Source organism: Peromyscus eremicus, chromosome 15 (genome assembly GCF_949786415.1).
Source record: "Peromyscus eremicus chromosome 15, PerEre_H2_v1, whole genome shotgun sequence".
In the NCBI taxonomy this organism is placed as follows: Eukaryota; Metazoa; Chordata; class Mammalia; order Rodentia; family Cricetidae; genus Peromyscus; species Peromyscus eremicus.
Genome location: NC_081431.1, coordinates 23,096,393 through 23,121,019, shown reverse-complemented (window position 1 = coordinate 23,121,019; position 24,627 = coordinate 23,096,393). Strand labels below are relative to the sequence as shown.

The following is a 24,627-nucleotide window of genomic DNA, read 5'->3' as shown; positions in this document are numbered from 1 at the left end:
AGGGGAATCCATAGGAGCAGATCACAGACTCCTCCCCTCTCTTCTCTTCCCTCCCTCTCTCTCTGCACATGTCTTTTCAGCATGCCTGACCACACACTCCGTCCTGTCCCTCTCTCCTCCTAATAAAACTCTTATAGTAGGTTTTGTCATGCCTTGTGGCCTTTCTCGCATGGTAACAATGCCACTTAATGAATAACACAGCGCTGCATTGAAACCAGCAATGGATCTGGTCTCATAGACTTTCTGCCCACCCATGCTTGGATGGGCAACTCTATGTCTTAGCTCCTGACTGAATCTAACGATTGGGTTTTAAGAATCAAAGGTATAGTAATATATACCATATTTAATACGGTGCTTTTTGTGTGAGGAGAAAGTTCATAGCTTCCGTTGGGCTTTCTGAGTGGGTAGCCCTCAGGATGGATTCCAGGTACTCCTGATTCTCCAGTCAGGTGATGACACACACCTTTCATCCCAGCACACAGGAAGCAGAGGCAAGCAGATTCCTGCGAGTTCTAGGTCAGCTTGGTTACAAACAAGAGGCTGTTGCTATGGTGCCTCAAGGGGGAAAAAAAAAACCAAAAAAAAAACCCCACCAGATACAACTTCCTGCTTCTGGGGAAAGGTGCCCTGCCTTCTCTCAAAGTTGTCTCCGGCGTCCCCGGGAAGCTTTGCAAAGTAGCATGTGCTACCTCAGAACACAGAAATGGTGCCTGGTCCTGCCGCTGCTGCTCCTGCCTCTGATAACGGGACTTCAAGGTAGTTTCCACCAAGCCTGCCTGTGGTTGTGCAGTAAAGGCATGGCCAGCTGGGAAAGGGGAGATGGGACATAGCTCAACTCTGGAAATGGGTGGGCTCTTGGGCAGGGCACTTCCATGCTGGCAGCAGGGCTCTGGGAAGGCTGGGGAGCATTCTTTAACCCGGGAAAATCAGGCCCCGTTTCTTTTCATGAGGAGTCATGAGAAACAGGACGCAGGGAGATGGGGAAGTAGGCCCTCGGTACTCTAACCCGTGGCTGTTGGTCTGTGAAATTACAGAACATATTTTTAAGTAAGAGAAGCTCTTGGCTGAGGGGTGCTCCATTGCTTAGCTGCCGTGTTTTATGTTCAGAAGCAATGTGTCCCATTAGGTGTTGGGAACTTCGTTTAGATAAGGAGTCCTGCCCTGAGCTAAAACTGTGTCAGAGACAGATCCAAATTTCAGTTCCATGGGTAAAAAGGAGTAAAATGAACAAGAGTATAGAGCATTTAAAGACTGTGTTGGTGTGCAAGTCTTAGGTAGATGAGCTAGCCCTGTGTGGAGGAAAGTTGACTGATACTCATGCCATGCATCTGTGCCTGGCACTTGTGGCCCAGACTGGCTTTAAGTCTAGGGGTGCACTGTCCTCAGAGCCCTTTGTAACTCTACTTACCACCATGGGCTGAATCAGCTCATAGCACAGTATTATGGCCGTTGATATCGGAGCTGATAGGAAGCATGGGTCCACTGTTGAGACAGAGCTGACTGAACTTAACTTTGTTGTTTGCCTAGAAAGAAGCACCCTTCTTAACTCTAGGCCTTTCTGTCTGGAATTCTGTACACCCTGAACTCATCCTGCCTCACCATGGGCTTCCATTTTCATGCGTCTTCCTCCTGGAAATCCTGGGGCTCAAATTGTAGCTTATGACTTATTTGTTTCTATCTTCTTGAGTCAGCATCCTGCTGCTCAGACACAGTGCTGGGAGCATGGCATATACTCAGTAAATAGCTGTGACATAAATGAATGAGTAGCTTCAAAAGCTCCCTTTGGTCCAAATATCCATAACTTCGTGAGCGTTTGACTGGCTTCTTTTGTAATATTTGTCTTCAGGGTACAGTTTGAGAAGCACTCTTTACAACTCTTCCCTCATCTGTCCTCGGGGTTCCCTAGGCTGTCCATTTCAAGGAGCTGATTCAGAGTGTCCTCTGCTCCTGAGTGGCATTTTGCTCTCTCCCTACAGGTAGAAGGGTGCACTGGAAATGACATTATACTGGGAACTAGAAGAGCTCTTTTCTGTCTGGACTCCATCTTGTAGGGCTGTTTGAAATTTTTTTCCTCTATTCTAAAATGGGCATGATATCATACTTTCTGTGTCTATGAGGAACTTCCGGTCAGACTCAGTTTTAAAATGTGAGGATGCACTGAGGTCACACTTGCAGCCCGAGGCAGATGGGAGCAGGGGATACACATAAATGAACTCTCAGGCCCCAAACTCTTGCCGGTGCCTCAGACCTGAATTTCTGTTCATCTTAAAAAAAAAAAACAAAAAACAAAAAACTGTCTACTCTAGACTTTCCAGATCTGTGTTCAAAATTTGACTCACCATTTTTGTTCTGACTTTTTTTTAACTGTCTGTTAAACAAGCCCCCAAAGCACTAGTGCCAAAAATAACAGCTACAACTAATTTCACTCATGAGTTAGAGGTGGGTTCCGCTAGGTACTTTTCATTTAAGGAGGCTCTCCTATTTGTAGCGGGACCATGGTGGAGTCTAGGGCCATCTGAAAGGCATTTTCATTCACATGGTCAGTGTCTAACTGTAGTGCCTCCTACAGTCAGTAAAAACAAACCAGCCAATAGTGCCTATTATTACTCACCTAGCTTTGCAAGTCACACCTCGGCATTCTGTTCACTAAGGCAGTCATGAAGGCCTATCCAGCTTCAAGAGGAGGGGACACAATTGTTATTGTTCTTTTATTGTTATTGTTATTGTTCTTTTGAGACAGGGTCTCTTGTAACCCAGGCCGGCCTCATGTTTGCTGTGTAGCTGAGAACAACCTTGAATTCCCAATCTTACTGCGTCTGCTTCCCAACTGCTGGGATTACAGATTTGAACCACCATACCTGGCCTCAAGGGGAAAGGACCAGAAACCCATTTACTGATGGGAGGGGTGATAAAAATGAAAATTTGTGGAATAGGGCTTCTGACAGTCAACCACTCTATCACTGAGCTATATCCTCAGCTCCAACTTAAAATAAAAATTCCCATACCCAAGTGTGGTGGTGCATGCTGTTAATCTCAGTACTCAGGTGGTCCAGGCCAGCTTGGTACATAAAACAAGTTCCAGGATGACCAGGGCTATGTAATAGAAAGGTCCTGTCTTAAACAAGCAGGAACAAAAAAAAAAAAAAAAACCACAACTAAGTAAAAACAAAAGCCCTTCCATAGTTTCTCTCCTCCCCAACTTTTCTATTCTTTCATTGGTATCTGCCTTGATTAATAGCACGTCCATCTGTTCAGTTTCTCAAGCTAGAATTCTAGCAGTTATTCTCAGTTGTTTTCTTTGCTTCTCACAACCAGACACATGCTAGTCCATCTACCATTATCTTTCCTAAGTGGACCAAATGACCACTTTCTGGTATTGACCAGCAGTAGCACTCACCAATTCTAATTGCTCTTTTTGGTCCATTCTTTGTACCTAGCTGATTTTGAATACTGCTATTTGTGTAAATTTTCTAAAATAGTTATGCTTATTTCACCTTTTTTTTTTAAATGTGAAATGCCTCAATAAGTGCTATGGCTAATGAGAGAGCTCAGATTTTGAGCACAAAGTCCATACATTCTCTTGCAGTCACCACCTGCCCTCACCTAGCTTGTGTTCATCTCATTTTAAATGAATCTTGCCCCCATCATCTTTGAATGCTGGATGCTATTATTAGTTAATTAGATCATTAGAGTTATGAAGAGCCACCCTAAAGTTGGCCTCACCTTCTCATAGCAGCCTGTATAGAGGACAAAGAAGGAGGAAGCTTTTATCTTTGCCTGCTAGCCCTCACTCTGCTGGCAAGTCCATTCCTTCACTGATATTAAAGCCTACTTTTTCAGGATTCTTGTTATATGCTGAAGACCAGTTGAGGAATTCACCTTCATGAACTGAGTAACTACTGGGTTCTTGGACACTCTGTCAGAAGACAGCCATTGTTGGACTAGCTGGTCTACAGCCTGTGAGCCACTCCAATAAATCCCCTATCTAATAAATCATTCTATCAGTTCTGTGATTCCAGAGAACCTTGACTTGAACAACAAATTTAAGCCATTTCAGTCCCTAAATCAAGCAAACAAAATAGAAACTTCTCTTTACCTTCTATGTCTTTTCACATGTTCTAGCCTCATTCCCATTCACACTGTAATATCTTGAAAGGATGGCTGGTTTCTGTTTTTCCTTTCTACATTCAGAATCCATGTCAAATCAGCCTACTAAACTCATTATATTCTCTGTCTCAGAAAAGATCACCCTGGGTATTGTCACCAAGACCTGAATCTAGGCTCTTAATATCTATTGCCAAATTAGTTCCTAAATGGGTTTATATAGGCTTGTTAAATGTTTGGTCTCATCAGAGAGCTCCAGGTGGCACCACACCAATGCCTTCAATACTCTTCTCCATTTCTTCTTTAAGAATTTTGCTAAAAATACAAGATTTGTGGTTTTATTAATCAAAATTTCTTCTTTAGAACATTTTCTTTTTTCTGAATAATGCCTTCGTATGAGATAATGACCCCTCCCCCGTGTGTGTGAGTGTGTGTGTGTGTGTGTGTGTGTGTGTGTGTGTGTGTGTGCTTATGATTTAAGGGTCTCACCATGTAGCACAGGACAGCCTTGAACTCATGATTTTATTGAGTCAAACTTTCAAGTGCTGGGATACAGTCATATGCTATCACAGCAGATATAATTATGCTTTTCTAACAGACAAGTGACATGGATGGACAGAGGCAGGGTCATTTCTATCTCTATTATAAGCTACAGGAAAATACTGTTACTTTGTCTTAAGTATCTAGACACACCACCAACTGCTTTGTCATATTACGTTAAAACCAATGGCCATCATTCCCTTTACTCTTGTCTCTTCTAAAAAATTAATCATAGCCATTAAGAAAGTACAGCAAGACTTTAGCCACCCACAAATCACTTCCTTGTTTTTGCAAGCAGCCACACCCAGTGCTAGGTCAGCCTTTTCAGAATTGTTACAAGCAGATGGTTGAGGAGGAAGATGCAACATCCTGTTCATGACTTCTTCTCACCACTCTCTGCGTGGGAAGGGTCTAGAGCTCATTTTCCTCTGTCATTGTATCACGAGCTTTTCCATCTCCTGAGTGTACATCTGGTTTGTCTGAGAGGCTGTCGTGGATGACTTAAGTTAGTTCTTCATGAATGAGGATGGGGAATTTTTGTCCCAATGCCTGAGGCACTTTTGGTTGTCCCCAATAAGGAAATGCTACTAGTGTCTGGTGGGCAGAGACCAGGGTTACTCAGAACCTTAGATTCTTGGAATCACAGAACAGACTCCTCCTTTACTAAAAATGTGTGTCATTGGCCCCAAAAATCAAAATATCAATAGTAAATCACTGACTGAAGCCACATATTAAAATCACATGGAAATAAGAATGAGAGCAAATGTGGAATGTATATCCAAAGACTTAAAATCCTGGACATGGTAGCACATGGCTGCTATCCCAGCATTTGGGAGGCTAAGGCAAGAGAATCTGTTACTAATGGTCATCTTTGACTACATAGTGAGTTTGAGGTCAACCTAGGTTACATGATACTTTATCTAAAAACAGCTAAGACAAAAGGCCCAGTGGGAATATTCTCTTATGCTATGTGCTCTAATAGGCTGGGCACCTGCACACATTGCTATCAAAGCCCAGAGGTATCAGGGCATGAGGTTGTACAGTATCTGACTGAAATGATTCTGTGAGAGATACAGTAAAATATGGACTGGACCATTCAGAAGCGATTTGGAAACAAGTGTCTAGGTGCATCTGCATAGGTAAAAGGGCAGGGCAGTCAGTTTAAGCAAGTGGAGTGAAACCAGCAAACTGACCACACTGTGTGTAGAGAAAGCTTAATGTGGGATGAATGTCTCAGAGAGTAGGGAACAATGATCGGGCAGGAAAATGAACAGATTGTGTATGACAGGCAGGAGGGTGGGAGTCTCTAGGGGGCTCTGTCTGTTTGAGTTACCTGGGAACTAGGGACACTTTGCTTACAGTAGTTTACTATTAGGGACAGAGAAAGGAAATAGTGCTTTCCTGACAGAGACCCAAATCACAAGGTGTCTGGGGGCATGCTGAGTTTAGGTCTCAGTTTACCTGGTAAGAGTTCTTCTGATCACCTGGGTTGGGCCCTGGTCATCTTCTTAGGACATTATCGGTAGCACTGCTATTTTGGGGCCTGCTTTGTGACCTAACAGGTAAGTTCTCAACAAGTGTTTGTTGAATGGATAGGTGGACTGAAAGAATGAGTGAATCCTGAAATGAAGGGTTGAATGAATTTTGGGACCTCTGGGGCTATAGATGCTTTTATCTTTTGGTAGTTGAAGAGGAGGCTCTTAATGATGGTAGATACTTAACAATCCTCTTGCTACGTAGCAGGAACATGGCAGGTGAGATGTTACAGTGGGCAGAAGGGATATTCCAGGGCATCATTTGTTTGTCTATGTGGATGGCAATACCTCTCATGGAAAAGTCAATGAACCATGCAAACATATTCTTTTGAGCTCAAGCTAAATATCCCCCAATTCTAGTTCCTCTTAGGCAGATTCCAAAATACCCACAAATCTGAAGTCACCCAGCATGAAAGTGATGAAGAGATTATGCTGTTGGACTGAAAACAAGTGGTCCCATTGCATGTGTTGAAACTGCTATTTAATAAACCCTGTTGGTACATAGAGACATGGTTAGGGCACCTCCGAGGACATAAGGGATTATCTTGATCAGGTTTTTGTCAGGTGATATAAGCTAGAGTTGTGCAGGAAGACAAACCTCAATTGAGGAAAATGCCTCCATCCATAGGCCATTTCTTAATTAATGATTGTTGTGGGTGGGCCGAGCCAATAAGGACAGGAGGCACAGAGTTGGATAAGAAAGCAGGCTGAGCAAGTCAGTAAGTAGCAATCCTCCATGGTTTCTGCTTCAGTTCCAGCCTCCAGCTTCCTACCTTGAGTTCCTGTTTGACTTCCCTCAGTGATGGACTGTGACTTCAGAGTCGTAGGCTAACCTCTGCCTCCCAAGTTACTTTTGGTTATGACACTTTATCACAGCAACAGAGAAATGACTAACTCGGGAACTCCAAACCTTCGATGACATCACTTTATAGTAATTCTGCCTTGAAACCAAACTTTCTCAGATAATACTTTATGAAAATTATCTGCGCTTTCTTACTTTCTAATGATTTGCTTTTATGAACAATGTAAATACCTATGCAAATGTAAGCTATTTTACAGGGAATTTTTAAAGATAATTTAAAATTTTTGTTTTATTTTATTACTACTAATATAATTAATTTTCTGTTTTGCTTTTGAGAGGCTCTTGCTATGTAGCCTAGGATAGCCTGAAATCCACTATATAGCCAGGCTGGTCCCAAACTCCTGACCTTCCTGCCTCAGGCTCCCTAGTTCTGGGATTACAAGTCACTGTACCTAGTTGGATTTTTTTTATATCAAAATTAAAACACTATCACTAAAAGAAAAATACTTTTACTGATTATCTTCTGCCCTTCCACTACCCCCTTTCTTTACCCATTCTCCTTCTTCACTCCACACTACCCACTGTGATCTTTTTGGTGTTGGTTAAACATGGCAGGTACACTCCCCACCACAGGCCTTTGCAGCAGACCTCCCTCTACCTGGATCACGGTCACGGGAGATGTCTGTTAGGTTTCCTCTCCTTGAAGCCTTTGCTCAGATGCAACAAACTCATCCCCTTATGCATGACATCTCCCTGACCTAACTCTCCTCCTGTATTCGTAACCCTGCTTTCTCTTTTTTCATAGCAATCATCACTGCCTAATATGCTGTATAACATATTCAGTTATTATATTTAATTAATTTTTCCTTTTATTGAAAACAGATTTTTTTCTCATATAATATATCCTGATTATGGTTTCCCCTCCCTCTGCTCCTCCTAGTTCCTCTCCACCACCCATTCTAACTGGATCCACTCCCTTTCTGTCTCTTGTTAGGAAACAAACAGGCTTCTAAGAGATAATAATAAAATATAACAAAATAAAATATAATAAGATTAAAAGCTATCATGTTGAATTGGACAAGACAAAAAACATCAAAGGAAAAGAGCTCAAGAGAAGATACAAGAATCAGAGATACACTTGTTCACATACTCAGGAATCTCATAAAAACACTAAAATGGAAAACATAATACATACACAGAGGAGTTGATGCAGACCCACACAGGCCCTGTGCATGCTGCCTCATCTCTCTGAGTTCATATGAGCTTTGATCATGTTGATTTTAAGGACCTTGTTTTCTTGGTGTCCTCCATCCTTTCTGGCTCTTACATTCTTTCTAATTCCTCTTCCATGGAGTTCCTTGAGGACTGAGCAGGAGGATTTGGTAAAGATATCCCATTTAGGGCTGAATATTCCAAGGTTCTCACTCTATATAATGTGTGGCTGTGGGTCTCTGTATTTGTTCCCATCTCCTGCAGGAGGAAGCTTCTTTGATGATGGCTGAATGTACTGGTCTACGAGTATAGCAGAACATCATTAGAAGTCATTTTATTGAAAAGGTGTTTGTTTTGTTAGAAGAATAGTATTTGGTTTTACTCAAACCTGGGCTATATAGTCTCTGGTTCTTGGTCACCCAAGGAGTGTCAGGTATGGGTTTCATCTCATGGAGTGGACCTTAAGTCAAATCAGATATTGGTTGGTTACTCCCACAAGCTTTGTGCTACCATTGCCCTAGCGCATCTTGCAGGCAGGACACCATTGTAGATCAAGGGTTTGTGGCTTGTTTGGTGTTCACTTTTCTCCTTTGGTAGCCTGCAAAGTACCTTCCTGTACCAAAGATGCTAGCACAATATATAAGGAAGATTCTACTATATTAGGTTTCCATAATACCCCTCAAATTGCTCTTAATTTTAGGTGTCTTTCCCCATATTCCATCCCTCATGACCTCTTTCTCTCTACCTCCTTACTTGGTCCTCCTGCACCAGCTGTACCATCCATCCATAACTATCTATTATATTTCCATTTCCTAAGGAAATACATCTGTATTCCCTAATCCCTTACTTGATACGTGACCTCTGTGGTTCTATGAATTGTAGCTTGGTTATCATTGATTTAATAGCTAATATAAGTGAATTACATACATATTTGTCTTTCTGGGTCTGAGTTACCTCCCTCAGGATGTTTTCTAGTTCCATCCATTTACCTGCAAAATTCATTATGTCATTTTTTAAGCAGATGAATAATACTCCATTGTGTAAATATACTACATTTAAAAAATCCATTCTTCTGTTGAAGGATATCTAGATGGTCTCTAATATGTGGTTATTATGAATAGAGCAGCAATGAACATGGTTGAGCAAGTGTCTCTGTAGTAGAATGAAGCATCCTTTAGATATATGCCCAAGAGTGGTGTCTTAGTTAGGGTTTTTATTGCTGTGAAGAGACACCATGACCATGGCAACTCTTATAAATGAAAACATTTAATTGGGGTGGCTTGCTTACAGTTTCAGAGGTTCAGTCCATTATCATCATGGTGGGGAGCATGGTGGCCTGTAGGCAGACATAGTACTAGAAAAGCAGCTGAGAGTCCTACATCTTGCAGGCAACAGGAAGTTGACTGAGACGCTGGGTGGTATCCTGAGCATAAGAAACCACAAAACCTGCCCCCACAATGACACACTTTCTCTAACAAGGCCATACCCACTCCAACAAAGGCACACCTCCTAATAGTGCCACTGCCTATGAGATTATGGGGGGCAATTTCATTCAAACTACCACAAATGATATAGCAGATCTTAAGGTAGATTCATTCCCATCTTCCTAAGGAACTACCATATTTACTTCCATAGTGGCTGTGCAAGTTTGCACTCCCACCAGCAATGGATGAATGTTCCCTTTACTCCACATCCCTGACAGCATGAGCTGTCACTTGTGTTATTGATCTTATCTATTCCGACAGATGTAAGATAAAATCTCAAGGTAGTTTTATTTTGCATTTTCTGATGACTAAGGATGTTGAACATTTCTTTAAGTGTTTCTCAGTCATTTGAGTTTTCTATGTTGAGAATTCTCAATTTAGATTGGTCCCTTTTTTTTTTTTAAATTTTTATTTTGCAATACAATTCAGTTCTACATATCAGCCACAGATTCCCTTGTTCTCCCCCCTCCCGCCCCCCCCTCACCTTCCCCCCAGCCCGCCCCCCATTCCAATCTCCTCCAGGGCAAAGCCTTCCCCACAGACTGAGATCAACCTGATGGACTCAGTCCAGGTAGGTCCAGTCCCCTCCTCCCAGGCTGAGCCAAGGGACCCTGCATAGGCCCCAGGTTTCAAACAGCCGACTCATGCAATGAGCACAGGACCCAGTGCCACTGCCTGGATGCCTCCCAAACAGATCAGGCCAATCAACTGTCTCACCCACTCAGAGGGCCTGATCCAGTTGGTGACCCCTCAGCCATTGGTTCATATTTCATGTGTTTCCGTTCGTTTGGCTATTTGTCTCTGTGCTTTATCCAACCTTGGTCTCAACAATTCTCGCTCATATAAACCCTCCTCATTCTCGCTAATTGGACTCCCAGAGATCCACCTGGGGCCTAGTCATGGATCTCTGCATCCAGATCCCTCAGTAGTTGGATGAGGTTTCTAGCACGACAATTAGGGTGTTTAGCCATCCCATCACCAGAGTATTTAATTGTAGTATTGGGTTGGTTAAATCTAGTTTCTTGAGTTCTTCATATATTTTGAATATTAGTCCTCTATTGAATGTGGATTTGGTGAAACTCATTTCCCATTCTGTGGGCTGCCACTTTGTCCAAGTGACAGTATCCTTTGCTGCGCAGGAGCTTCTCAGTTTCGTGATCTTAGGGCATGTGCTAACAGTGTTCAGTTCAGAACATCTTTCATTGTGCCATTGAGTTCAAGGCTATTCCCCACTTTCTCTTCTATCAGGTTCAGTGTATCTGGTTTTATGTTGAGGTCTTTCATCCATTTGGACTTGAGTTTTGCACAGAGTGATTAGTATGGATCTTCTTGCCTTCTTCTACATGTCTACATCAAGTTTGACCAGGACCATTTGTAGAAAAAGTTGTCTTTTTTCCCTGTATGTGTGTCTGGCTTCTTTATTAAAAAAAAAAAATCAGGTGTCCATAGATATGTGGATTTATGTCTGGGTCTTCAGTTCAATTCCATTGATCTACATATCTGTTTTTGTGCCAATACCATGCTATTTTTAGCCTTGTAATACAACATGAAATCGGGATTAGTGATACTTCCCACAGAGCTTTTATTGATTCAGGATTGTTTTAGCTATCCTGTTGGGGTGTGTGTGTGTGTGTGTGTGTGTGTGTGTGTGTGTGTGTGTGTGTGTGTGTGTGGTTTCCATATGAAGGTGAGAATTGCCATTTCAAGATCTGTAAAGAATTGTGTTGGAATTTTGGTGAGGATTGCATTGAATCTATGGATGGCTTCTGACATGATGGCCATTTTTACTCTGATAATCCTACAGATCCATTAGAAAGGGAGATCTTTCCATCTTCTGATATCTTCTTCAATTTCTTTCCTCAATGACTTGAGGTTTTATCATACAAGTCTTTCACTTGCTTAGTTAGAGTTAACACACTTTATATCATTTGGTGCTATTGTGAAAGGTGCTACTTCCCTGATCTGTTTCTCAGCCTGTTTGTCATTTGTATATAGAAAGATGCCTTAAGTTAATGTTTCTATTGCTGTGAAGAGACACCATGACCATGGCAACTCTTATAAAGGAAAACATTTAATGGGGTAGCTCACTTACAGTTCAGGGGTTTAGTCCCTTACCATCATGGTGGGAAGCAAGGCAGCACGCAGGCAGAGATGGTGCTGGAGATGGAGCTGAGATTCCTACATCTTGATTTGCAGGCAACAGGAAGAGGTCTGTCTCACTGGGTGTGGCTTGAGCATATATGAGACCTCAAAACCTGCTTCCTCCAACGAGACCACACACACTCCAACAAATACATGCCTCCTAAGAGTACCACTTCCTTTGGGGACCACTTTCTTTCAAACCACCCCAGAGGGCTACTGATTTTGTGAGCTAATTTTGTATCTAGCTACTTTGCTGAAAGTGTTTATCAGCTGTATGAGTTCCCAGGGGCAATTTTTATGGTCACTTCTATATACTGTCATATCATTTGCAAATAAAGATAATTGGACTTCTTCCTTTCCAGTTTGTATCCCTTGATCTCCTTCAGTTGTCTTACTACTCTGGCTAAGACTTCAACCACTATATTGAATAGCTATCAAGAGAACAGACAACCTTGTCTTGTTCCTGATTTTAGTGGAAATGCTGTGATTTTCTCTATGTTTAATTTGATGCTGGCTATAGGCTTATTGTAAACTTCCTTTGCTATGTTGAGGTATTCCCCTTGTATCCCTAATCTCTCTAGGACTTTTATCATAAACGGCTATTGAATTTTGTCAAAGGCCTTTCTGTATCTAATGAGATGATGATTTGGTTTTTCTTTCAATTTATTCATGTGGTAGATTGTATTTAGTTTTATATATATATTGACCATCCCTGCATCTCTGGGATGCAGCCCAATTGATCATGGTCAATGATATTTTTGATGTTTCTTGGATTCAGTTTGCAAGTATTTTTGCATCTATGTTCATAAGGGAAACTAGTCTGTAATTCTCTTTCTTTGTTGAGTCTTTATGTGGTTTGAGTATCAGAGTAACTGTGACCTCATAAAAATGAATTGGGCAATGTTCCTTCTGTTTTTATTTTGTGGAATAATTTGAAAAGTATTGGCATTAACTCTTCTTTGAAAGTCTGATGGAATTCTGAGCTAAAACTATCTGGCCATGACCTTTTTTGATTGGGAGACTTTTAACAACTGCTTCTATTTTACTAGGTCTGTTTAAATTGCTTATTTTGATTAGCTTTGTTGAGTGGGATGTATCAAAATATTATCCATTTATTTTAGATTTTCCAATTTCGTGGGAGTACAGGTTTTTTAAAGTATATTCTTATGATTCTATGGATTCCTCAATGTCTGTTGTTATGTCCCCCTTTTTGTTTCTGATATGGTTAATTTGGACATTCACTCTCTGCCTGTTGGTTAATTTAGATAAGGGTTTGTTGATTTTCTCAAAGTAGCAACTTTTTATTTTGTTGATTCTTTGTATTGTTCTCTTTGTTTCTATTTTATTAACTTCAGCCCTGAGTTTGATTATTTCTTACCTTCTGCTCTTATTTGGTGTGGTTACTTATTTTTGCTCTAAAGTTTTCAGGTGTTCTGTTATGTTACTAGTATGAGATTGCTCCAAATTTTTCATGTAGAACCTTAGTGCTACAGACTTGCCTCTTAGAACCGCTTTAATTGTATTCCATAAGTTTGGGTATGCTGTGTATTCATTTTCATTCAATTCTAGAAAGTCTTTAATTTCTGTCTTCGTCTATTCTTTATTCAGTTGTGAGTTGTTCAGTTCCATGAGTTTGTAAGCTTTCTGCTGTTTCTGTTTTTTTTGTTGATATCCAGCTTAATCCATGGTAGTCAGAGAGGATGCAAGAAGTTATTTCAATTTTTTTCCATCTTTTGAGGCTTGTTTTGTGTCTGAGTATGTGGTCAATTTTGGAGAAAGCTCCATGAGGTGTAGAGAAGAAGGTATATTCTTTTGTGCTTGGTTGAAATGTTCTGTAAATATCTGTTAGGTTCATTTGGTTTATAGATCAATTAGCTCCAGCATTTCTCTGTTTAGTTTTTGTCTGGATGACCTGTCTATTGGTGAGACTGGGGTATTGAAGTCTCCCACTATCAGTGCGTAAGAGTCAGTGTGTGATTTGAACTGTAGTACTGTTTCTTTTACAAATGTGGGTACCCTTGCATTTGGGGCATAGATGTTAAGAGTTGCAATGTCCTTTTGGTGGATGTTTCCTTTGATGAGTATGTAGTGTCCTTCTCTATCTCTTCTGATAAGTTTTGGGTTGAATTTATTTTATTAGATATCAAAATGGCAATACCAGCTCGCTCCTTTAGTTTATTTGCTTGGAATATCTTTCTCTGACTCTTTAACCTGATTTGATGCCTACCTTTGATATTAAAGTGTGTTTGTTGGGTGCAGCAGAAGGATGAATCCTGGTTTTTTTGTACCCTTTCTCTTAATTTGTGGGTTTTTTAAATTGGAGAATTGAGACCATTGATATTGAGAGATGTCAATGAGCAATGTTTGTTGTATCCCATTATTTCATTGTTATTGCTGTTGGTGGTGGTGGTGGTGGTAGTGGTGGTGGTGTGGGTGTGTGTGTGTGGGTTCCCTTCTTTTGACTTTGCTTGTCTGGGATTATTTATTCCCTGTGTTTTCTTAGGTGTAATTAACCTCTTTAGTTTGGAGTTTTCCTTCTAGCACCTTCTGTAGAGCTGGATTTTTAGAAAGATATTGATTAAATTTGGTTTTATCATGGAGTATCTTATTATATATATATATATATATATATATATATATATATATATATATATATATATATATATATATAAAGTTTTGCTGGGTATACTAGTCAGGAATGACATATGTGGTCTCTTAGAGTCTGCAGCTCATCTGTCCAGACTCTTCTATCTTTTAAAGTATCCATTGAGTAGTCAGGTGTAATTCTAATATGTCTGCCTTTATAAGTTACTTGGCCTTTTACCCCTTGCAGATTTTAATATTCTTTTTTTGTCCTGTACATTTAGCATTTTGATTATCATGTGCAGGGGGTGGGGCTTTCTTTTATGGTCCAGTCTATTTGGTATTCAGTATACTTCTTATACTTTGATAGGCATTTCTTTCTTTAGGTTAGGGAAATTTTCCTCCATGATTTCATTGAAAATATTTTTCTGAAATATGAAAATATTTCATAGGCCTTTGACCTATGTTTCTTCTCCCACCTCTACTCCTATTATTCCTAGAAATGGTCTTTTCATGATGTTCTAGATTTCTTGGTTGTTTTTTACAAGGAGATTTTAGATTTAATATTTTCTTTGAATGGTGTATCCACTTATGTCTTTGATGTCTGAGATTCTCTCTGTCTCTTATCTTCCACTGGTGAAGCTTGCCTCTGTGGTTCCTATTCAAGTTCCTAAATGTTTCATTTCCTGATTTCCTACAGTTTGGCTTGATTCTATTTCTACTTTTGATTTTGGTTTGATTCATTTCCTTCCACTCTTCATTTGTGTTTATGTAGATTTCTTCAAGGGACTTGTTCATTTCCTCTCTAAGGAATTTTACCACATTCATAAAGGCTGTTAAGGTCTTTTCCTTGTGCCTCAGTGTCTGCTGTCAGAGGGTTGCTGGGCTCTATTGAGCCATATTGTCCTGGTTATCATTGGTTGTGTTTTCACAATGGTATCTAGGCATCTGAGATTTGGAAGATTGTAGCTCTAGGTGTTGGTATCCGGCCTTGTCTTTGTTGGTGGGTGTTTCGTTCCTTGGTTTCTTTTCCTCTATGGATTTTAGGATAGTGTGGTGGCTGTTGCCTTTTGGAAATTCTTCTGGTGCCCTGATAGGTGTGGCCACTGAATGTTCCAGCTAAAATGTTTTTATGGGTATTGGAGCTCACACTTAGATTAGAGTATGGGCTGGCAGGGCTGAGGGTATCCACAGAATAGAAGGAAGCAGATCTAGAGATGAGGCTGGGGGATTAAATCTGGAAGAGTAGAAGGAGAGATGAAGATCTTCAGTCAGCCTACCTGCTTCTCTGGCAGGAATATTTATTTCTTATTGTTAGCTCAAGGGCCTCTTACGTTTAACTCACCAACATATTCCCACCTCCTCATATAGCACCTAACACATGATCCTCAACAAGTATTCTCTTTTAAACATCTTCTAACTCACATTAGTGGCCATTGCTTCAAAGAGCTTTTCCCAGCTTTCCCCCCGTGCCCTATTCTATACTCCATATCGTGGCTTATTCCCACACCACCTTGTCCTTGTCTTTGCTGTAGTAACAAGACATTATATGTTAACTTTTTAAAGACAGAGTCTTATGTATCCCAAGTTGGCCTCAAGTTTACTATGTAGACAAGGAGGACCTTGACCTTGTGATCCTCTTGCCTGTATCCCCTGAAGGCTAGGATTACAGAAAAGCACTCTACCAACTAAGCTACACCCTCAGCCCAGGCTGATTTGTTTTTATGTTCAGCTTACACTTGTGTATTAATTCTGTTAGAATGTAATTATATAATAATGATGTCTATGTCTATGACTAATGTGTTTATTGAATACAACTGAACAAATAAGAAACAGGCCCACAGAGGGAGATGACTTGGAACCAATTTATTTAAAACTCTGGGGGGTGGGCCTATGAACAAGAAAGTAACAGGATCAGCTTAGTGTCCTTTGTCTTTTTGTATGACAGAAAAAATTTGGGATTATAATCAATATGTTCTGCTCCACCCTGCCCCACCCCTGTTTCTCAGTTTCTAACTTCTTCCTCTTCTACCAGCTCAAGCAAAAGCTGGGCCATTGGACAGCACTGCTTTCTCCAGGATGGGTCTCACTCTGACTTTCATTGGCAGATCATTCACCACTAGAGGTAAATGCTTCAACTGGCAGCAACATAACCCTGAAAGTCCTCAAGAAAGATCTTGGATCCTACAAACGTCTCACCTGGCTTCACACTACCAAACAGAAGATTTTAGAATATGAATACAATGGTGGAGAGACTATCTACGATTCTGTATTTAAGGGCAGGGTCGAACTTGACCATACAAGTGGTGAACTTCATATCTCTAATGTTCGGAAAGAAGACAAAGGTCTCTACTACCTGAGAGTGTTACGTGGAACTGAGGAAGAGTACAGGATAACCCTGAATGTATTTGGTGAGTTTTGGAGTCAAGGAACAAGTGCCTATTCAGGGACCTTGCTGGTTTACTGGGAGTTGGGGAGGGAGTTGGGGAGGGAGAAGAGACCGTCAGGACACATTTAATTAATTTCTCCCAGAGACACATCTAATTGTGAATGAGTCTGACCCAGGAGATAGCAAAGCTGATAACTGTCACCCATTTAAAGTCTTTCTGAAGTAAGTGAGTCTAAGATTTAAGGAAAAATTGTGTTAGTTTTTCATTCCTAAGATAAAATCCTCAGATAAAGAGTTCAGACAAGGTAAGGTTGATTTGGGCTTCAGAGATCGTATGATCCATGGTCCATTGGCTCCATCACTATGGAACTCTGGGAGGCAGAGCATCATGGCAGGGTAGGGGAAAAGGGCAATGGAGCAGAGCTGCTCACCTAGTACCACTGGGAAGGAGGTACTACGATGAAGGGCCAAGGACACGATATATCTTTCAAAGACATGTTCCTAGTGATTCCCTTTCTCAATTAGGTCCCTCCTTCCACTTTCTACCATTTCCCAATAGCCCATTCAATTATTAGTCCATCAGTAAATCAATCAATTGATGAGATCATAACTTTTTAAACCAATTACTTTCCACAAGTACTGCCTACTAGTGACCAAACCTTTAATGTGAGTCCTTTTTGAGGAACCACAAACAGGGAGAAACAAACCTTACCAGACTGAAAACAAAAAAGACTATTTCTTCTCTAGTTCCTTCATTCCATCCTGTAAGCAACTTATATTAGTTTTGAAGGTACCTTAATTCTTTCTGAACTCGAACTGCATCAGACTTACAGAAAAAAAGATAGTAAAAATGTAAGTTGAGACAGTTCTCTAGGAGAGTTCTATCAGACTGAGTCAAAAACCTCTATTTACAGCTTCAGCCTAACCAGTTCATATAGAAATAAGATTAGGGCATCATCTTTGGGGCCAGACAGACCTAGGTTTAAAGCTCCAGTTCAATGAAATAACTATGTACAGAAAGATAAACACTCCACGTTCTCACTCATTTGTGGAAGCTAAGAAGGTTGATTTCATGGTCACTCAGGGGAAGTTGGATAATGAAAACAAAGATAAAGTTAAATAGAAGGAGTTCTCTCTGGGGTTCCATAGCACAGTACTTCAAAATAGCTGGGAAAGAACATCTCAAATATTCCCAACACGAAATGATAAATATTTGAGGAGGCAAATCTTAATTTTCTTGAAGTAATTATTACATGTGTATATTTAATTATCACATAGTATCCCACAAATACATATAGTTATTATATGTCCATTAACACTTTAAAAACCCCCTGGTCAGTTACTCAGTAGCTGTGGCACCATGGTGTAAGATATTAATATCTCTTTTTCCATATTAGGTAAAGTTCTTTGGAGGGAAGTGACAGAAGCCAACTTTTTGTACCTTTACCAAAAAAGGAGAAGTTGTTCTAAGGAACTCTGTAGAGCAATTCAAGGGAGTGCCAAAGAGCTAAGAAGGCCTGAGAGGTGGAAGACTGAGAACAGGGCCAGTTCAGTCCCAAGCTTCAGGAAGCTACAGATCTGGCCATTAAAATGACTTAACTATCAGTGCTTGGCTTAGCACCTAATCAGAAACTCATAAAGAAAAATCCATTTATTTATGGTTTGCCTAGATTATTTAATGTCTTTTGCTATGTGACCTTCCATCTAAATATTTAATAAACTCATTAACTTTGCTTCATTATGGTTCATTATGGAATTCTTTGCTTTACCCAAATGAAGGTTCCCAAAGGGATAGGAAACTCCTTAGTTGGCTGTATTGTGGCGTGTGTCCCTGCTGCACCGGCAGAGCTAGGAACAAAGAAATCTATGAGGCCAAGAATGAGTAGAAACCCTACATCTTTTCTCTTTCAAGATGACTGGGCTTAAAACATTTTCCTTGGCCCAGAATTAAATAAAAGTGGTTTCAGAAACAACCCAACGTCCAGGTTCCATTTTCTTCAGGAAAAGACCAATTAGTCTATTTTGCAGTTAAATGTATGTGTTCTAGCCTTTGTCTCCTAGCTTTTTACAGTTTCTAAGATGGCCACAGGCACAATGTGTGTTTGGGGTGAGCGATAACCAAACAGCCACCAGCGGCCTAAAGAGTTCACCTTCCCTTTGGGGATTTCTGCTCGGATAAAGCTGGATCCTTGACTACCCCACAGAAAAGAATTCATGGTGAGCAGGAATGAAGCAAACTTAATGAGTTTATTAAGTACTTAGAAAGTCATATAGAAAATGACATTATATCATCTGGGCAAACTAAACAAATTCATTTTTCTTTATGAGCTTCTGATTCACAACTGAGACGAAGATGACAGGTTTGTATATAGATCTAAGCCTCCTTGAAGGGCTTTGCTGTGTGCAGGTTGAGGCCCTTCAGGATTCTCCCTGCATCTGAACTCCAGGTTCAGAGTGGCCCCCACTGGTGCTGGCTGTGGGCTTTTGTTAGATAACAGGCCCTGAGTATCTCAGATAGTTAGGAAACACAGTCAGAAGCCAGCTGATCTCCCCATTAGCACTTGGCTCACAGATGACCATCAGGACACTTTGTTCCTAATGGCATGTAATGAACTCTGGCTCCCCCTCCTGGATCTACCTTAGCATCACCACCAAAAGGTAGCCTCTTGAAGACAAAGTTGCTCCCTGGATCTATCTGTAGGAGTCTCTCGTCCATAACCACCTTGAAAGGCAATCACGGCTCCTCCCTGTTTGCCTTTGTAGTTTGTTGGCCAAATCCTTGCATCGTGAATGCCCCCAAAATGCATAAGCTCATTGTCTCATAACAAACTTTTTTCAGATCCTGTGTCCAAGCCGTCCATAAATTTTGAGAAGACTGAAGATTCGGCTGAGTCTTGTCATCTGAAGCTATCATGTAAGGTAGAGGGACAGAATGTTGACTACACTTGGTATGACAACACGAGGCCTCTCCCCAAAGAGGGTCAAGGAGATGTGCTTGACCTCATCATCACTCCCCAGAACTGGTCTACATCTTACACCTGCCAAGTCAGCAACCCTGTAAGCAACAAAAACGACACCATGTACTTCACTTCACTTTGTACAGGTAAGAATTATCTTCCAGGGAGCTGAAGTGGGCACATGATGACTGATTTCCTTTGAATGAAGAAAGATATGGGGTTCCTACTCTGCCTTCTGACAGAGAATGTGGTGGAGAGTCTCAAAGGTGTCATTGGAGTTTCAGAGACCTGGCTTCTACCCGGCTCTATAGTCATGTACCACCCAGCTCATCTTGTCTTTCCTAAAAGCTGAGTCCTGAGTGATTGTAGGACAGCCTGAGATATCAGAACAATTAGGGAAAGTAGGAAAGTGGGAGAGTAGTCCAGGCAAAGAAATCAGGAAAAGTGGATGAGTGAGAGAGAGGTTGGTGAGTAGAAGCAAGGAAGAGACTGCCCCAGTATTATGTTCCTTGGTAAAGGTAGGAAGGCAAACTCTAGGCTTCATGTTTCAGATTTCTCTGGGTTGCCTAGAAACATCCATTCACATAGTGTCACGCCCCTTTAATTCAGACCTACCAGGTGCCACTGAAGTCCTAGGTTTGAGAGTTAGTCACACCTCAGGCCGCTCCTGAGATAGTCTCTGTATTAGTTATTTTTATTGTTGATATGATAAAATACCATACGAAAACAACTACAGGGAGGAAGGTAAGAATTCAGCCCATCATGACAGGGAAGGCGTGGCGACAGAAATGTAAGATGGCGGTTCGTGTCGTGTCCACAGTCAGGGAGCAGAGAGATGAGTGCTGGTACTCGGTGGTCTTCCTCCTTTCCCATCTTCCATTCCCCAGCTTATGGGATGCTGCTGCCCCCATTCAGTGCAGATCTTTCCTCCTTAGTTAAATATCTCCAGAAACATCCTTAACAGACACTCTCAGATGTGCATCTCCTGGTGAGTCCGCAGCTCACCAAGTTGACCACTGAGTTTAGCTATCATAGTCACTTAGTGACTAGCTAGGTAGCTTAGTTTCTTCCAGCTACATATCTCTTAAATGTAAGTTACAACAAATGTAAGTTACTCTTAAATGTAAGTTACAAAATAGTTACAATGCTACAAGGAATAAACAAAGGATACATGTAACCTATCTAACATTGATCCTGGCAAAATAGTCACTAATGGTAAACAGTAATTAATTAATGGTAAATTAATGACATCTAAGTTAGATTTGGTTCCTCTAACTCTGGAGACAACTGGACTTGGGGGAACCCCTTAACGAATTTGTTTACGGTCTCCAGAACTCTCTAGCCATCCCATCCTCCATATTTAAAAGTGCCATCCTTTTGCTCTGTTAATACACGTTTTTCTTCAGACCATCTCATACCTGTGGTTACAATGCTTTTCTGTGACCCATGGCATGTTCATGACACTCTCCTGGCAGGAGTAAAGATATTCTAAAGAGAAACATGTACTCTCCATTTGGGAACAGGTAATTTCAACATTAGCTGTTGAAAGTGGAGCATGTTAGCTCATCTAATCCCAGCACTTGGGAGACTGAAGCAGGAGGATAAAATTTGTTTGGTGCCAGTGTAGTCTTCATGGTGAGATCATGTCTCAATGCCAACAATAAAAATGGAGTCACTTGAACTAATCCTTCCCAAAGCAACTGAAGCCGAGGGGTTATGGAGAAATTACTATCCACAATTAGGGGACACTCACTGTCTTCTGACTGCAGCCCCTACTTGGATTCTATTTGTGATATTTATTTCAGATGTAAGCATATTTTACCTCAAGACTTAGGTGTACCAGGTCTCAGGGAGCTATGCAGAAGAGGAGGCAGAAAGATCATAAGAACCAGTGGGGATGGAAGACACCAAAGAAACAGTGCCTTCCAGACAGAACAGGACTGATGTACATATGAATTCATAGAGACCGTGGCAGCATGTACAGGGCCTGCACAGGTCCAAGCCAGATGAAGTCCCAGCACTGAGAGAGAGAAGTGGACATGAGCCCCAATCCCTCACTGAATATACAAACCACACTACACAGTAGGCCCATGTCCAGCAGTAGATGGCCAACACAAAATGAATTCAATGGTATTTGGGGCAATATTTTTTACTCGTCTCATAATGGTTTGTTTGGGCATTTTTTACCTTTATATATTATGGTTTCTGATGTTATGTGTCTGCATGTGTATGTGTTTCTCATCTTTTTCTTTGTCCTTTTTTTTCTGTTTGTTTTATTCTGGTTTGTTTGTTTTTGTTTGTTTGTTTGCTAAAGAGACAGAGAATGAAAGTATAGGGTTGGATGAGTGAGGAAGTGAGGAAGATCTGGAGGAGAGGAAAGAGAGAAAACTATGATCAGAACATATTGCATGAAAAAATATTTTTTCAACTAAAAAACCTGAGGTATAAAAACAAAGAGAAGGGAAATGTAGAAATGTAACCATCTTAGCAGGAATAAAGGTATTCTAATACAGAGATAATGTTACCTTCCATTTGGATCAGACCATTAAAGCAATGGACACTGTGGTGGCTTGAAGAGGATTGGTGCCCACAGGCTCACATATTTGAATGTTTGCTCACTAGGGAGTGGGACTCCTTGACAGGGAATAGGAGGTGTGGCCTTGTTGTAGTAGGCGTGGCCTTATTGAAGGAAGCATGTCACTGGGAGTGGGCTTTGGGGTTTCAAATGCTCAAGCCAGCCCCAAGATCTCTTTCTGAGCCAGATATAGACCTCTCAGCTCCTTCTCCAGCACCATGTCTGCCTTCATGCCACCAGGCTTCCTGCTGTGCTGAGAATGGACCAAACCTCTGAAACTATAAGCAAGTCCCAGTTAAAATGCTTTCCTTTATAGGAGTTGCCATGGACATGGTGTCTCTTCACTGAAATAGAACACTGACTAAAACAGACAGACAGACAGACACACACACACACACACACACACACACACACACATACACACAACACACACACACTAAAATTAGAATTTCTCCAGGATCCGATAATAAAACAAACGGGGGCTATAAAGCCAGGCACCAGCCAGAGGAAGGATTTGTCTCCAGGGAAGAGATTTCACACAGTTAGGACATCTTGTCAGAACACCTTGCAGGAGAGATTAAAACCAGGACAATGACATAAGGGACCAACTTTGACTAAGACAGCAAACCTCTTGCCTTCTATTCAAACCTGAACTTCATGTTAAAAGCTGAATGTGGACATTGTAGTGGGAAATGTTACTGGACCTATTTCTCCCTCTTCCCAACGTAGTTTTAATACACCCCCCCCTTTATGCTTTCACTATTGTTTTGTCTCTTTAATTGGACTGTTAAAGATGAGTGGCTGAGCCTAGGTTCTTAGGGTTACCAGGGCCCAGATTCTGGCCATAGCAACTTCCATAGTATCCTCTCACCAGAGATCCTGGATCCTGGAGACACTGCTATTCGTGGTTTTTCAGGGCTTGGTCCTCTGGGCTAGCTCCTTTGCCTCTGCTTCTGCACATGGGCCTAGATGTTCTTGTTCTCATTTCAGCTGACTAGTCGTGTCTCTTCATGCTCTCATAACGTGCTCTCTTGCTACAGATCCAATGTAATAGACATGGGGTTATGAGAGCACAATCAGGCTGGTCATTTTCCTGTCAATACAACATTCTGAGACCTGGAAAAAGCAAGAGGTGTAATCCTGTCCCTTTAAAAGTGGGAGTGACCACAGAGAAAATAAAGCCACCACCCCCCCTTTTGAGAAAGGCTAAACCAATCCTGACATTCTTTTACCACTTGAAATTTCCTAGAAAGTGTTCCAATTTCCCTTCTCATTATTATCATTTATTCCCTTTCCTATGCTCACACTTCTTCTTCTCTTCCCTTCATTGTGATCTGTCTTCCTTCTTTCCTGTCCCCTCCCCCCACCTTCCTCCTAGTTAGTACAAATGATTATTGAGGTAGAGAAACAAGGAGACGTGATCCCTCTGTCCCTACAGTCAGTGGTGCACATTTTCAAGGCCATCTATCTACACCTGGCATGGCCTTATCTCATTGCCCTCCTGTGTATGGGATTGGTTCTTCCCTAGTCCTACAGATAAGTCAAGGTAAATGTCCACTACAGGATTCAGCCAAGCCAATGATATTTAAGGAATTTCCAAAGTCTTTACATCTGAAGAGGTTGAGTTTTTGCAAGGAGGAAGATTTCCCTAGGCAGCTGGGATTAGGTTCAGGGAGGAACCCCTATGCCCGGTCTTCATCTCCCTTTTCAACACAGTGATCAAGGTCTAAGTATTTGGGATTTTCTTCTTTCAGTCAAATCCTCTGGAGTACTTTGGATTGCAACTTGGCTGGTGGTCATGGTACCCATCATTTATGCCTTCCTGCTGACCTGAGATGAACTCTTCTCACTCAAGAATGAAACTACAAGGCCACAAGACCCTGCCTTTATCACCAGCAGTACTCCTAACCAGGAAAGCAGCTCTGGCTCTATGGGACAGAAGAAATTGTGTTGTTGAACATTTGTGAGGATTTGCATTTTCTTACCATCCTAGTGTTAAGTCCAGGGCTTTGTGCATGCTACAAATGTGATGTGCCTCTGACCTGTGTGTCCATCCCTTTACAAAGATTTTATAATAACCTTTTAAAAATTGTGGTTAATATCTAATTTTATATACCCTATTTGTTTTCCAACATTCATTAAAGATAAATGGATTTTTTTCACCGAAATATGTGACTACATTATGTTAATGTTGTTGGTTTTTTCTTTCTTTTTTTAATCAATTCTTTTCTTGTACAATATATCTTAATTACAGTTTCCCCTCCCTCTAATTCTCCCAGTTCATCACTACTTCTAAGAAGTAAC

At 41.1% G+C, this 24,627-nt stretch overlaps 1 protein-coding gene across 1 annotated transcript; it reads left to right on the top strand.

Annotated features, from left to right (window-relative positions):
• The first annotated feature begins 623 nt into the window (after positions 1-623).
• Positions 624-24,491, top strand: Cd48 (CD48 molecule). The gene is made up of 4 exons (XM_059280823.1): positions 624-756; positions 16,511-16,813; positions 19,631-19,894; positions 24,078-24,491. The coding sequence occupies exons 1-4, from the start codon at positions 681-683 to the stop codon at positions 24,155-24,157; spliced, it is 723 nt and encodes a 240-aa protein (XP_059136806.1). The 5' UTR covers positions 624-680; the 3' UTR covers positions 24,158-24,491.
• Positions 24,492-24,627: the final 136 nt, after the last annotated feature.